General features: G+C 37.9%; 1 protein-coding gene across 5 annotated transcripts in view; it reads left to right on the forward strand.

Moving 5' to 3' along the window:
- Positions 1-16,882, forward strand: part of PMS1 (PMS1 homolog 1, mismatch repair system component) — a 98,404-nt gene that overhangs the window by 58,402 nt on the left and 23,120 nt on the right. For all 5 annotated transcript variants that reach the window (XM_042994904.1, XM_007094671.3, XM_015543190.2 and 2 more), the window contains one exon: positions 8,453-8,569. In XM_042994904.1, coding sequence (XP_042850838.1) covers positions 8,453-8,569 — 117 coding nt within the window. The remainder of the gene's footprint in view (positions 1-8,452; positions 8,570-16,882) is intronic.

The following is a 16,882-nucleotide window of genomic DNA, read 5'->3' on the forward strand; positions in this document are numbered from 1 at the left end:
CACCCAGGCGCCCCTACTCCATTTTATACATATACCACATCTTCTTTATCCAGTCATCTGTTGATGGACATTTGGGCTCTTTCCATACTTTGGCTATTGTTGAGAGCACTGCTACAAACATTGGGGTGCATGTGTCCCTTCGAAACAGCACACCTTTATCCTTTGGTATCCTAAATACCTAGTAGTGTAATTGCTGGGTCGTTGGGTAGTTCTATTTTTAATTTTTTGAGGAACCTCCATACTGTTTTCCAGAATGGCTGCATCAATTTGCATTCCCACCAGCAGTGCAAAAGAGATCTTCTTTCTCTGCATCCTCACCAACATCTGTTGTTGCCAGAGTTGTTAACGTTAGCCATTCTGACAGATGTGAGGTGTTATCTCATTGTGGTTTTGATTTGTATTTCCCAGATGATGAGTGATGTTGAGCATTTTTTTCATGTGTCTGTTAGCCATATGGATGTCTTATTTTGAACAGTGTCTGTTCATGTCTTTTGCCTATTTCTTCACTGAATTCTTTGTTTTTCAGGTGTTGAGTTTTGTAAGTTCTTTATAGATTTTGGATACTAACCTTTTATCTGATATGTCATTTGCAAATATCTTCTCCCATTCCGTTAGTTGCCTTTTAGTTTTGCTGATTGTTTCTTTCACTGTGCAGAAGCTTTTTATCTTGATGAGGTCCCAATAGTTCATTTTTGCTTTTGTTTCCCTTTCCTCCAGAGATGTGTTGAGTAAGAAGTTGCTGTGGCCGAAGTCAAAGAGGTTTTTGCCTGCTTTCTCCTCGAGGATTTTGATGACTTCCTGTTTTATTTTTAGGTCTTTCATCCATTTTGAGTTTATTTTTGTGTATGGTGTAAGAAAATGGTCCAGGTTCATTCTGCATTTGGCTGTCCAGTTTCCCCAACACCATTTGCTGAAGAGACTGTCTTTATTCCATTGGGTATTCTTTCCAGCTTTGTCAAAGATTAGTTGGCCATATGTTTGTGGGTCCATTTCTGGGTTCTCTATTCTGTTCCATCGATCTGAGTGTCTGTTTCTGTGCCACTATATACTGTCTTGATGATTATAGCTTTGTAATACAGCTTGAAATCCAGAATTGTGATGCCTCCAGCTTTGGTTTTCTTTTTCAGGATTGTTTTGGCTTTTCTGATCCCATACAAATTTTAGGATTGTTTGTTCTAGCTCTGTGAAGAATGCTGGTGTTGTTTTCATAGGTATGGCATTAAATATGTAGATTGCTTTGGGTAGTATTGACATTTTAACAATATTTGTTCTTCCAATCCATAAGCATGGAATATTTTTCCTTTGTGTGTGTGTGTGTGTGTGTGTGTGTGTGTGTGTGTGTGTGTGTCTTCTTAAGTTTCTTTTATAAGCTTTCTATAGTTTTCAGTGTATAGATTTTTCACCTCTTTGGTTAGGTTTATTTGTAGGTATTTTATGAGTTTTGGTGCAATTGTAAATGGGATCAATTCTTTGAATTCTCCTTCTGTTGCTTCATTATTGGTGTATAGAAATGCAACTGATTTCTGTGCATTGATTTTATATCCTACAACTGCTGAATTCATGAATCAATTCTAGCTCAGTTTTTTGGTAGAATCTTTTGGGTTTTCTGTATAGAATATCATGTTATCTGCGAAGAGTGCAAGTTTGACTTCCTCCTTGCCAGTTTGGGTATCTTTTATTCCTTTGTGTTGTCTGATTGCTGAGGCTAAGACTTCCAATACTGTATTGAATAACAGTGGTATGAGTGGACATCCCTGTCATGTTCCTGACCTAAGGGGGAAGCTGTCAGTTTTTCCCCATTGAGGATGATATTAGCAGTGGGTCTCTCATATATGGCTTCTGTGATCTTGAGGTATGATCCTTCTATCCCTACTTTCTTGAGGGTTTTTATCAAGAAAGGATGCTGTATTTTGTTGAATGCTTTCTCTGCATCTATTGAGAGGATCATGTGGTTCTTACTCTTTATTTTATTAACGCAATATATCACATTGATTTGCAGACATTAAACCAACCTTGCATCCCAGGTATAAGTCCCACTTGATTGTGGTGAATAATTCTTTTAATGTACTGTTGGATCTGGTTAGCTAGTATCTTGTTGAGAATTTTTGCATTCATGTTCATCAGGGAAATTGGTCTATAGTTCTCCTTTTTAGTGGGGTCCTTGTCTGGTTTTGGAATCAAGGTAATGCTGGCCTCATAGAATGAGTTTGAAGTTTTCCTTCCATTTCTATTTTCTGGAACAGCTTCAAAAGAATAGGTGTTAACTCTTCTTTAAATGTTTGAGAATTCCCCTGGAAAACCATCCAGCCCTGGATTTTTGTTTTTTGGGAGGTATTATGCATTATAATTATTTTAATATTTTGTTTTCCTTTTATATTTTTAGCTTGTTGAGAGCCAGTTCCTTATCCTTTCATCTTTGTATTCCCAGCTTTTAGCATGGAATCTGGTATGAAGTTAATGCTCAGTAAATATTTGCTGAAAAAATTCAAAATCAGTTTCTCTAATTAATTGGGATAAGTATATATTGTATGTAATGAAATTAAAGATTAAAAATGTTCTTGTGATTCTTCATCCCATGTTTCCTGGAGCAGTGACAGTTTTAAATAGTCCAGTGTATTGTCCTTTAAGTATAAATGTAGTTACCAAGACATAATTTTTTATTTAGAAATATACACATTAAACCTATACCTCAGTTTTTAATTGTTTACAATTTTTTAATACTTAGATTTCATGTAGTTTGTATATTTTTTTCTAATTCAGGTCACTTTCAAAGCAATACATAATAGTGAGATGTTGAAATTTAGGATGGAGCAATACCTAAATTGTCTTCCTCATTCTGTCATTTTGCTGTGCACTTTGGGCCTAATTACTGCACATCTATATTTATATGTATATTAATGAATGAAAATTATTGGAAATTTAGAAATCCTTAGGTATAAGGCTCTGTTATAATAAGATTAAGGTTGGTACTGACAGCTGTAGTCTGAAAAATACTGTGATTTTAGGATTATAGGATAGTAGTTCCCTATCTTTTTGGATTTCATTATTCTGGTATGTGTTCTTTTTTGGGGGGGGACCCCAATTATTTACCTTTAAGTGAATAGATTAAAAATAATTTTGGTTTGAGAATACATTAATACCCTCAAGTTAATTAGACAGATAGTTATCACATAGCCATGGAGGGTAATTATACATGAAAATGCATTTCTTTTTAAGAATTCCCAATTAGGGTCTGGCATTGGCTCTAGCTTATTACTGTTTTTAACTAGAGAGGGGAGGGATGTTAGCAAAGTAAAAACAGTGAGTTTGTAGCCATAAAAGTTGGGTATAAATCATGGTTCCATGACCTGCTATCTAAGTTTCTTTGGGTAAATCAGTCAGTATCAGCTTCAGTTTCCTCATTTACATAATGAGATAATAATACCTACATGAAATAGTTGTGAAAATTAACAGTAGTTTCTATGATAGTAGTGTCAATTAAGTTTTTCCTAAATCATAACTCCTGTTGAATTAGTATTAATAAAACGCTAGGAATAAGTTTTTCCTGTTAAATATCAGGTAGTTTGTCTTATTGAGTACTACCTGTGTTTTCCCAAGCAGGTTTGTCTTTAAGATTCTAAAAACAGTGCTTTACAGATGATAAACATCAACATGCAGAGTCAGTGCTAATTGTTATGTCCAGAAGAGCACTTTCCTTCATTACTATCCCCTAACCTGCCAGTTAGAGGACAACATGAATCTATTTACTTCACCTTTCATTTTAGTATATATAATATTGTTAGTACTTAAAACTGCCTGTGTAAGTTCCTGGTCATGTTAAGGAGCTTGTTTGGCCAGTCAGAAGGTCTCTCTTTTGGTCAAGTCAGAACCTCTCTTTCTCTGTCTCTCTCTCTCTCTCTCTCAAGCCTTCTCTGCAATCAGATATTTAAATCGGTATGTTTTCACTCACAACCAGTAACTTTTCTACATTACAGGGGAAAAAAAAAAATAGAACAAAGAGGAACTTATCAATCTCCAGTCATTGAATCTATAAACCTACCTGTGTGTGACCCATTCTTCTTCATTGCTTCTGATTCAAGTGTGTCATAATAAGACCCACCCTTGATCCACACTTGCCTCGATTATTCCTCTGCTTTCAGTTTATAGCCAAACTGTCTAAATGTTTATTTATTTTGATAGAGAATGAGAGAGAGTGTATGCACGAGTGGGGGGGGGGGGTGGGCAGAGAGAGAGAGAGACAGAGAATCCCAACAGGCTCCACGCTGTCAGTGCAGAGCCTGACATGGGACTCAGTCTCTTGAGCTGTAAGATCGTGACCTGAGCTGAAATCAAGAGGTGGACACTTAACCAACTGAGCCACCCAGAAACCCCTACAGCCAAACTTTCTGAAATACTATCTAGGTTCATCTTTTTTTTTTTTAATGTCCTCACTTTAATCACTATCCAGCCATTGAAATTTGGCTTTATTTACTCTCCTTTCCTGGAACTGATTGCTAAATCCTGTGGCCACATCTTTGCATACTCTTGACATTGGACTCTTGACATTGGTCAAATATGACTACTTTCTTCTTAAAAATTTTTCTTGTTCTGTGTACCATACTGTTTGGTAGCTCTTCCTGCCTTTGTGGCCACTCCTTTTCAGTCTGTTTTTCCTCTGCAGGTCCCTTGAATGTTAATGTTTTCTCCTAGCCCCTTTACACATTTTTCTCAGGATTTAGGAAGTGCCATGTAAATATTTGTTGAGTGAACAACTTATGACTGTATTGATGGTCTCCAGAGATTTGACTATAATTGGATCTTGTTAACTGAAGAAATTGCAGTATATCATACCTGATGGTGCACTTCACAGTCAAACTTTGGTCAGTCTCTCGGGACCATGATTCTTTTAAACTACCCTACTACATATTTGCAGTGGAAAAAATCTGGGCTCGTTATTCAGCTTTTATGTCTGTGAGGTTCACTTAGCTTTTTGTAAGTGTTCTGTATATAAAAGGTAATTACAAAGACAATTTTATTTTATTTCATTTTTTTAATATGAAATTTATTGTCAGATTGGTTTCCATACAACACCTAGTGCTCATCCCAACAGGTGCCCTCCTCAGTGCCCATCACCCACTTTCCCCTCCCTCCCATCAAACCTCAGTTTATTCTCAGTTTTTAAGAGTGTCTTATGGTTTGCCTCCATCCCTCGCTAACTTTTTTTTTTCCCCTTCCCCTCCCCCATGGTCTTCTGTTAAGTTTCTCAGGATCCACATAAGAGTGAAAACATGGTATCTATCTTTCTCTGTAATGACTTATTTCACTTAGCATCACACTCTCCAGTTCCATCCACGTTGCTGCAAAAGGCCATATTTCATTCTTTCTCATTGCCAAATAGTATTCCATTGTATATATAAACCACAACTTCTTTATCCATTCATCAGTTGACATTTAGGCTCTTCCCATAATTTGGCTATTGTTGAAAGTGCTGCTATAAACATTGGGGTACAAGTGCCCCTATGCATCAGCACTCCTGTGTGCCTTGGGTAAATTCCTAGCAGTATTATTGCTGGGTCATAGAGTAGATCTATTTTTAATTTTTTGAGGAACCTCCAACACTGTTTTCCAGAGTGACTGCACCAATTTGCATTCCCACCAACAGTGCAGGAGGGTTCCCATTTCTCCACATCCTCGCCAGCATCTGTAGTCTCCTGATTTGTTCATTTTGGCCAATCTGACTGGCGTGAGGTGATATCTGAGTGTGGTTTTGATTTGTATTTCCCTAATGAGGAGTGACATTGAGCATTTGTTCTTGTGCCTGTTGGCCATCTGGATGTCTTCTTTAGAGAAGTGTCTATTCATGTTTTCTGCTCATTTCTTCACTGGATTATTTGGTTTTTGGGTGTGGAGTTTGGTGAGTTCCTTACAGATTTTAGATACTAGCCCTTTGTCCGATATGTCATTTGCAAATATCTTTTCCCATTCCATTGGTTGCCTTTTAGTTTTGTTGGTTGTTTGCTTTGCAGAAGCTTTTTATTTTCATGAGGTCCCAATAGTTCATTTTTGGTATTAAGTCCCTTGCCTTTGGAGATGTGTCAAGTAAGAAATTGCCGTGGCTGAGGTCAGAGAGGTTTTTTCCTGCTTTCTCCTCTAGGGTTTTGATGGTTTCCTGTCTCACATTCAGGCCCTTTATCCATTTTGAGTTTATTTTGTGAATGGTGTAAGAAAGTGATCTAGTTTCATCCTTCTGCATGTTGCTGTCCAGTTCTCCCAGCACCATTTGTTAAAGAGATTGCCTTTTTTTCCATTGGATGTTCTTTCCTGGTTTGTCAAAGATTAGTTGTCCATACTTTTGTGGGTTCAGTTCTGGAGTCTCTGTTCTATTCCATTGGTCTGTGTGTCTGTTTTTGTGCCAGTACCATGCTGTCTTGATGATTACAGCTTTGTGGTAGAGGCTAAAGCCTGGGATTGTGATACCTCCTGCTTTGGTGGTCTTCTTCAGTATTACTTTGGCTATTTGGGGTCTTTTGTGGTTCCATACAAATTTTAGGACTGCTTGGGGTGCCTGGGTGGCTCAGTCGGTTAAGCGTCCGACTTCAGCTCAGGTCACGATCTCACGGTCCGTGAGTTCGAGCCCCGCGTCAGACTCTGGGCTGATGGCTCAGAGCCTGGAGCCTGCTTCTGATTCTGTGTCTCCCTCTCTCTCTGACCCTCCCCCGTTCATGCTCTGTCTCGCTCTGTCTCTCTCTGTCTCAAAAATAAATAAACGTTAAAAAAAAAAAATTTAGGACTGCTTGTTCTAGCCTCAAGAAGAATGCTGGTGCAATTTTGATAGGGATTGCATTGAACGTGTAGATTGCTTTGGGTAGTATTGACATTTTAACAATATTATTCTTCCAATGCATGAGCACAGACTGTTTTTCCATTTCTTTGTATCTTCTTCAGTTTTCTTCATAAGCTTTCTATAGTTTTCAACATACAGATCTTTTACCTCTTTGGTTAGGTTTATTCCGGGTAGTTTATGCTTCTTGGTACAATTGTGAATGGGATCAGTTTCTTTATTTGTATTTCTGTTGCTTCATTGTTAGTGTATAAGAATGCACCTGATTTCTGTACGTTAATTTTGTATCCTGCGACTTTGCTGAATTCATGTATCAGTTCTAGCAGACTTTTGGTGGAGTCTGTCAGGTTTTCCATGTATAATATCATGTCATCTGCAAAAAGTGAAAGCTTGACTTCATCTTTGCCAAATTTGATGCCTTTGATTTCATTTTGTTGTCTGATTGCTGATGCTAGAATTTCCAACAGTACATTAAACAACAGCGGTGAGAGTGGACATCCCTGTCATGTTCCTGATCTCTGGGGAAAAGTTCTCAGTTTTTCCCCATTGAGGATGATATTAGCTGTGGGCTTTTCATTAGAAAGGGAAGGGAAACTTCCAGGCTTATTTTATGAAGCCAGCATTAGTTTGATTCCCAAACCAGACAGAGACCCAGCAAAAAAAGAGAACTATAGGCCAATATCCCTGATGAATATGGATGCAAAAATTCTCAACAAGATGCTAGCAAATCGAATTCAACAGCATATAAAAAAAATTATTCACCGTGATCAAGTGGGATTCATTCCTGGGCTGCAGGGCTAGTTCAATATTTGCAAATCAACCAATGTGATACATCACATTAATAAAAGAAAAGATAAGAACTATATGATCCTGTCAATCGATGCAGAAAAAGCATTTGACAAAATTCAGCATCCTTTCTTAATAAAAACCCTGGAGAAAGTCGGGATAGAAGTAACATAGAAAGATAATTTTATTTTATTTTTTTTTTATTTAAAAAAATTTTTTTTAACATTTATTCTTGAGACAGAGACAGAGCATGAACAGGGGAGGGGCAGAGAGAGAGGAAGACCCAGAATCTGAAACAGCCACCCGGCTCTGAGCTGTCAGCACAGAGCCTGACGTGGGGCTCAAACCCACAAACTGTGAGATCATGACCTGAGCTGAAGTTGGACGCTTAACTGACTGAGCCACCCAGGCGCCCCAAAGATAATTTTAAAGAGCATGCATTATCTCAAATTTTTATAGGAGTTTATTTACAGAAATCATTTACCTTAACAATTTAAATGTACTTTGAATTATATATTCTAAAGTTTAGGATTAGGTACTGGCCTTTGTGTTTGCCTACATTGTATATTTTCATCTTTCAACAATTCTGGGAGATAAATATTGTTAGTCATCTTGTAGAGAGAACACCGAGGTTAGGGGAAGTTAAATAGATTTTATGCTGTAACATATACAGTTACTAAAATTCAGAACCAGAGTTCTGACTGACTGTATAGCCCATGCTTCTCTTCTAAATGATATTGAAAATACAAGCTGGGGATGAATGCTAAATACAGAAATAAATGGTGTAGTACTTGAGTTTAGTAAATCTAAATTGTATTCAAAGTTGTCTGTGTCTTTTGTCCTTAGGCGGTTATTTGGCAGAAAACTAGAGTATCTGATCATAAGATGGCTCTCATGTCTGTTCTGGGGACTGCTGTTATGGGCAACATGGAATCCTTTCAGTACCACTGTGAAGAATCTCAGGTATACAACAAAGTGTTCTTTAATAATTCTGGTTTACCAATGAAACTCAATTATTTTTCTTCTGGGGAGTTGAGGTGGCAATAAGTTCTTGTAACATTTTACTTAAATATATGTATAGGTAAAAAAAGAACATAACATTTACAGCTTATATTTAACCCTCTCTCCCTATCCCTACTTCCTGTTTTTATCTTTGTATTTGTTTTTAATTTTAAGCATTGTGGTTCCATTATTTTTTTTATAATGATTTTCAATTGAGTATCTTATCTGTTTACATTTCAGTATTAAAGAAGAGTTGAGTTCTCTTACCTTTGTTTTCCCTTTCCTATTCTAAATAGATTCTGCATCTTTCTTTTCTTGATCTCTAGCTTCAGACAGTGCTTTTTGAGTTCTTATAATGTTAGATGAGGTTACGAACACTCCAACTCTTACTTGCTCTTCCCTCTCTCAATTGTGTCCACTCTACTTTTATGTTGTCAAGCAATTTGTTTTCTTTTATAACCATTTTTAAGTTTTCCATCTTTTGTTTGAAAATTGATTCTAAAAGTTGAAAACTTATATGGAGTATATTACTATGGCTACAAATAATTTACATTGTAAAGCCTAGTATTGTTCTAGGATCACATTTCTTAAGAATCCACGTTATATATCCATGCCATACAAATGAGACTATTTCTATTGTCCCAATTAAATAGAATATCCTTTCTTGCTGTCCTATTTATTGCTCAAAATGTCATGTTTTTCTTTGCTTTATCTGTGAACTCTTATATAGTTTCTTGTTTTCTTGCTGGAGTTTCTAAGATCTGGGTTTTTTCCCTTTTTTAAGTGAAGAAACTTTTCTTCATCTTGTCAGCAATAAAATCCAGCACTTTTACTTACTCCAACTATAGCTAGAGTTCCATTTTTTTTTTTAAATAATTAGATTTAGAGCCCAATTTCTTATTTGGACTGATCACATATCAGGCATTCTGCACAGATCTTATCCTGGAATGGAATTTTTTTTCATAGGAGTACTAGTTGTTTCCACTATTTCTTATATCCCATGCCTTTTTCTTTCTTAGTCTTTGTTATCATTTTTCTCATATACATCTTTAGTTAACTTCCACAGAAAGGGGATATGAGAGGTAGACTTTTATATACAAGAATGACTTTATTTTGTACTTCTCTCGATAGTCTGGTAGAGGTAGAATTCTAGGTTGAAAATAAGTTTTTTTTATGGTTTTTTTTTCAATATATGAAGTTTATTGTCAAATTGGTTTCCATAACACCCAGTATTCATCCCAAAAGGTGCCCTCCTCAATACCCATCACCCACCCTCCCCTCCCTCCCACTCCCCATCAACCCTCAGTTTGTTCTCAGTTTTTAAGAGTCTCTTATGCTTTGGCTCTCTTCCACTCTAACCTCTTTTTTTTTTTTCCTTCCCCTCCCCCATGGGTTTCTGTTAAGTTTCTCAGCATCCACATAAGAGTGAAAACATATGGTATCTGTCTTTCTCTGTATGGCTTATTTCACTCAGCATAACACTCTTCAGTTCCATCCATGTTGTTACAAAAGGCCATATTTCATTCTTTCTCATTGCCACGTAGTAGTCCATTGTGTATATAAACCACAATTTCTTTATCCATTCATCAGTTGATGGACATTTAGTCTCTTTCCATAATTTGGCTATTGTTGAGAGTGCTGCTATAAACATTGGGGTACAAGTGCCCCTATGCATCAGCACTCCTGTATCCCTTGGGTAAATTCCTAGCCGTGCTATTGCTAGGTCATAGGGTAGGTCTATTTTTAATTTTTTGAGGAACCTCCACACTGTTTTCCAGAGTGGCTGCACCAGTTTGCATTCCCACCAACAGTGCAAAAGGGTTCCCGTTTCTCCACATCCTCGCCAGCATCTATAGTCCCCTGATTTGTTCATTTTGGCCACTCTGACTGGCGTGAGGTGATATCTGAGTGTGGTTTTGATTTGTATTTCCCTGATGAGGAGCGACGTTGAGCATCTTTTCATGTGCCTGTTGGCCATCCGGATGTCTTCTTTAGAGAAGTGTCTATTCATGTTTTCTGCCCATTTCTTCACTGGGTTATTTGTTTTTCGGGTGTGGAGTTTGGTGAGCTCTTTATAGATTTTGGATACTAGCCCTTTGTCCGATATGTCATTTGCAAATATCTTTTCCCATTCCATTGGTTGCCTTTTAGTTTTGTTGGTTGTTTCCTTTGCTGTGCAGAAGCTTTTTATTTTCACAAGGTCCCAGTAGTTCATTTTTGCTTTTAATTCCCTTGCCTTTGGGGATGTGTCAAGTAAGAGATTGCTACGGCTGAGGTCAGAGAGGTCTTTTCCTGCTTTCTCCTCTAGGGTTTTGATAGTTTCCTCACATTCAGGTCCTTTATCCATTTTGAGTTTATTTTTGTGAATGGTGTGAGAAAGTGGTCTAGTTTCAATCTTCTGCATGTTGCTGTCCAGTTCTCCCAGCCCCATTTGTTAAAGAGACTTTTTTCCATTGGATGTTCTTTCCTGCTTTGTCAAAGATTAGTTGGCCATACGTTTGTGGGTCTAGTTCTGGGGTTTCTATTCTATTCCATTGGTCTATGTGTCTGTTTTTGTGCCAATACCATGCTGTCTTGATGATTACAGCTTTGTAGTAGAGGCTAAAGTCTGGGATTGTGATGCCTCCTGCTTTGGTGGTCTTCTTCAATATTACTTTGGCTATTCGGGGCCTTTTGTGGTTCCATATGAATTTTAGGATTGCTTGTTCTAGTTTCGAGAAGAATGCTGGTGCAATTTTGATTGGGATCGCATTGAATGTGTAGATAGCTTTGGGTGGTATTGACATTTTGACAATATTTATTCTTCCAATCCATGAGCACGAAATGTCTTTCCATTTCTTTATATCTTCTTCAATTTCCTTCATAAGCTTTCTATAGTTTTCAGCATAGAGATCTTTTACATCTTTGGTTAGATTTATTCCTAGGTATTTTATGCTTCTTGGTGCAATTGTGAATGGGATCAGTTTCTTTCTTTTTTTTTTTTTTTTAATTTTTTTTTTAATGTTTTTTTAAATTTATTTTTGAGACAGAGAGAGACAGAGCATGAACAGGGGAGGGGCAGAGGGGAGACACAGAATCTGAAGCAGGCTCCAGGCTCTGAGCCATCAGCCCAGAGCCCGACGCGGGGCTTGAACTCACCGACCGGGAGATCGTGACCTGAGCTGAAGTCGGACACTTAACCGACTGAGCCACTCAGGTGCCCCGGGATCAGTTTCTTTATTTGTCTTTCTGTTGTTTCATTATTAGTGTATAAGAATGCAACTGATTTCTGTACATTGATTTTGTATCCTGCAACTTTGCTAAATTCATGTATCAGTTCTAGCAGAGAAAATAAGTTTAAAGGCATTTAATGTCTTTGACCATTCACTGTGGCTGATGGGAAGATGTATGCATTCCAATTCTTTCTTTCTAGCTGATCTGTATTTTTTTTTTTTCTGAACGTTTTTTAGGATCTTTGTGTTCAGTTTTTTAAGCATGTCTATAGATGTGTCTTTTATTACTCATTTGCTTTTTATGCTGAACACTTGGTTTGAGACTTCTTGAGTCTGAATACTCCTATATCTTTTTCAGCTCTGGGTTATATACTTCTAGCTGTCATAACTTTGATAATTTTTCTCTTTTTTTTGAGAGACAGAGCATGAGTGGGGGAGGGGCAGAGAGAGAGAGGGAGACACAGAATCCAAAGCAGGCTCCAGGCTCTGAGCTCTCAGCACAGAGCCTGACACGGGGCTCAAACCACAAGCTGTGAGATCGTGACCTGACCCGAAGTCAGGCGCTGAACCAACTGAGCCACTCAGGCACCTCGATAATTTTTGTCTTTTAATTAAACTCCTTATTATTGATTTAGGACTTCCTCTTATTTTTCTCTTACTATTTTTCTCAGGTTTTCATCTTTTTTCTGTAAGTTTTTGGAGATGTCTGACCCTCTCTTGCCCCTTCTGAATATTTTGAAACCTTTATGTTTAATTTCCAAGAGCATTTTTAAATCTACCGTTTTTTCACAACTTCTTACTGTTTTGTGGATACAAAATCTTGAATCTTTAGAGATGCTAAGTTTTGTTTCTATTTTAAAGTTGTTTCTTAAACTATCTATTGCTTAAGAGGTCAATTTTGTTTTGCTTTTCAGGTCTTTTACCTCCAAGCCATCTTTTTGTGTGAATAAGAAATCTAATTGGGAACTCAGTGTTTGTGGCTAGACTTATTGACTATTAGGCTTTACTTGACTATTAATTAATCAAGATCCTGTTCCTGTTCCCAGACTCTGGGGGAGTCACAAATACCATCATGGGGTGGGGGCTTACCCCACTGCACTCATACTCACTGTTCTAGTTCTCAGGAAATTCATTTCATTTCTTTCCCTTCCCTTCCCCCTCCATCCTTTCTTCTTCTTTTTCTCTCTTTTTTTTTTCCTTTCTAGCACAAAATTAGATCAGTTGTCCTTATTCAGTGTCTTTATAGAAGAGTCTATAATTATTCTTAGTTTCTTTACAGAAGAGTCTATAAAATAGAATCTGTTTGTTTTTGCTGGTCTGTTGACCTTAAACCTGAAGGCTCTCTGTTGTGCTAGGCAGTTGGTTTCTCTGTTCTATTCTTCTTTTTTCATAATTTGTTGAAATCTCTTTTCTACTACTAGTTCTTCTATTTTTCTTGCAGTATTGAGTTCTTAATTATTATCATTTTATTAGCCTTAGGTGGGAGTTTATACTCAGTTAATGTTCTCTGCCTGAGGAACAATTCAGGCCATCCTTACCGGCCAGCTATAGTACCTGGAGCATGGCCATGATCTGACATGTGTTCTGTTTTTCAGAGCTCCCTTAATAGTTGTTCAGTGGTTTCAATATAACCTAGTGCCACCTTAGTCTGGTTATGGTGGCTGACTTGGGATAGTAAAGGTACTGTCTTGGGCTAGTAAATTCCCCTGTGTTCCTCGTGGCTTCGTGGGACTTTGTTGTTGACACTGGTAACCCAGGAAGCTTATGACAGGAGATCCAGACTCCAGGTCTTTGGTATTGTGCTCTAGAGATTCTAGCTGCCATAGTTTGGTCTGAAGACCAGCAGCATTGGCGTTACTTGTATGCTTGTTAGAAGTGAAGGATCTCTGGCCTCGTCCCAGAATACTGAATCAGGACATGCATTTTAACAAGGTTCCCAGGTGCACATTCAAGTATGAAAAACAGATTTAGACCTTGGTCAGTTATGATTTCATGTGTGGTTGGAACTATCCCATTAGTTTTGCAATTGAGAATTTTTTCCCCTGATCTGTATTGAGATGTATTGCCATATCTGTGCTTGCCCATTGTTTTTTTTAATTTTCTCTTTTTTTTAATTCTCTCTCTTTTTTTTTTTTAAAGTTTATTTATTCTTGAGAGATAGAGACAGAGCATGAGCAGGGGAGGGGCAGAGTGAGAGGAGGAGACACAGAATCCGAAGTAAGCTCCAGGCTCTGAGCTGTCAGCACAGAGTCCGACGCCGGGCCGAACCCACGAACCGTGAGATCATGACCTGAGCCAAAGTCAGACGCTTAACTGACTGAGCCACCCAGGCGCCCCTTAATTTTCTCTTGAGATAGAATTGTGTGAGGACTGCTGGTAATCCATCTTGGATATCAAAACTTTTGCTACACCTTCATGTGGTTATTCTTGCATGGAGGAATAGGGTAATTTAGAAAGCATGTGTTGCTGAATCGTTCCAGTTCCATGAGTTGTCAGAATAATAACCTTTTAAGTGTGTCTCTAGTGAGTGATCATCTAACCAAATCCCTGTTCTATTTGTGTACTGCGTATTTAAATAGGTGCTATATTTATGTTGCCAGTAGCCACCCATCACCACTCCATGCTTCCTGGGCTTGTAAGGAGGGTTGTCCTATATCAGAGTTTCTTTGGCCTCTTCTCATTCCTGCCCAAAATCAATCTTAAGTTGCTTGTCAACTGCTAATAGTTGTCCCCCCTCACCTCACTTCTATCCCATTACATACCTTCAAGTTGTGACACTTACCACCAAGGCCCCTTCACTGTACTGGGATGACAAACACATTGGTCATTGGGAACCTTGGGTATAGAGAATCTTTATATATCTCTTCCTACAATGTTGAAGGTCCGTTTCTTAACTACAGCCACTCGATGTTGTACAGTCTCTTAATTATGGGTGGTTATCCCAGCTATACTGCTGCTGTGGTAGCATTTATTAGGAGTTTCCCAGTGTGGCTTTGTTGGCTTAAGGGAGCTCCTAAAGCTTTATTTTGTTTCATGTTTGTTTTTTGGCATCTGTCTTCTCTGGATATTTTTTATCTCTGCATTGTTCCATGCCAAGTTCTTGGTGAATTCCTCAGTGCTGTCTGATTTTTATTCCCAAATCTGTGTATTTCCAGGATTTAGAATTTATTCATTTTCCTCTTCTCTTTTAAACTTAATTATAACTGTGGGGTTCCTGGGTGGCTCAGTCGGTTGAGCATCTGACTTCGGCTCAGGTCATGATCTCGAGTCTGTGAGTTCGAGCCCCACATTGGGATCTGTGCTGACAGCTCAGAGCCTGGACCCTGCTTCAGATTCTGTGTCTCCCTTTCTCTTTGACACCCCCGCTGCTTGTGCTCTATCTCTCTCTGTCTTTCAAAAATGAATAAGTATTTTTAAAAATAAAAAAAAAAAAAGACTTGAGCTGAGATCAAAAGTTGGACGCTTTTGATACCTGGATGGTACCCCTGCTTTTTCTTCACTCTTAAAAGTATGGTACACATACTAATTTCAAAGTTCTCTTCATATTGCTGTACTGTTTCTACTTTCGTGGGAGAATGTTCTTTCATTCTCTGCTGTTTTATATGCTTTGAAATTTTAATTTGCACAGTCATCATGAATGCAAGTTTATTGTTTTTGTTATTTTGTTTTTACCCACTCGACCTTCTTCCTCCCTGTGGTTTGGCAGATACCACCAACCTCCAGGCCCCATTTTAAAACCAGGTAGTTCATGTCTTTCATCCTGCCAAGATTTTACAGACCTCTTTTCCTAGCTGACTTGGCTTAGCTTTATTTTTTGATTTTGGAGTTATCCACACTCTTTCCTATAATCCTTGCAAGCAGCTCCACAAACCGTGGTCACAGTATTTTTAAGCATTTTTGAAGGGGCGAAAGGGAGGTGTCTCAGCAGCCCATTTCATATGGAAAGACTGATTTTGATCTCTTGCCTTGTATGTATTTTCTGTCCCTGTTTCCACATCAGAATTTAAATTCTAACTGGCATAAATGGTTTCTTTCTTAAGTTGAGATATAGTTGACATATAACATTATATTAGTTTCAAGTGTACAACAAAATACGTATGTATTACAAAATGATCACCACAGTAAGTCTAGTTACATCCATTACTACACATAGTTACAAAAATTTTTTTTTTCTGACAGCTGGTTTGTGATCCTAGAGCACATAGGGCTTTTGATTTCAGCCATCACTTTCTGTTATGGTTTGCATCCATAACATCTTTGTATTTGTCTTACTTTTAAATGGTTCAGTCTTTTGAAATTTTTGTATAAGTTGATTTTATCTATCACTGCTATATATTTGCAGTTGTGATGGGGTGGGGAGAAGGGAGTTCCTTCATGAACTTATTCCAGTGTCCTGAGCAGAAATACTTAAATTATTACTTTAGAAATAGAACTCCTTGGTGTTCTTGAGGCTTACTGAAAGAAGAGACTACTGTTAGGACACCAGTCAGGGTTACTTGAACAGAATCAGAGTAGAGGAAAGGAGATAGGTTTGACAGATTGGATAGGTGGCAGGGCTCATTATCATGCTAAGGGAATATAGGAGAAACCAGTTGTGCAGCAGGAAAGCAATGGGGTGAAGTATTTTATCAAGTTTTGAATGTGGTGAGATTGAGAAGATTTTTGTGACAGCTAGTTAAAAATAGAAAGCATTTGGGGGTGAAAGAAATACAGGCTGTACATCTTTATCTTAGTATCGCTGGTGTATCTATATAGATGTGAATGATATTACTTGGAGAGTAGAGACCAAGAAAAAAGGCTCTGATGATAGAACTCAGGCCCATCATCATTTATAGGCGGTAAGCAAAGGGAGAGAAATCAGCAAACCAGACTAAGAGGAAGTGTTGGGGGGAAGCAGAAAGATGAAAAGAGAAGGCTGAAGCAGAGTGATGCTTCCCAAATTAAAGAATTATGGTGTCAAGATCTGCAGAGAGTCAAAAAGTGGACTGAGTGTCCATTGGAGATGTAGTAGTAGCCAGATTATAGGAGGTTGGAGATGAGGGTAAAGAGGGAGAGGTCTACA

Source organism: Panthera tigris, chromosome C1 (genome assembly GCF_018350195.1).
Source record: "Panthera tigris isolate Pti1 chromosome C1, P.tigris_Pti1_mat1.1, whole genome shotgun sequence".
NCBI classification, from domain to species: Eukaryota; Metazoa; Chordata; class Mammalia; order Carnivora; family Felidae; genus Panthera; species Panthera tigris.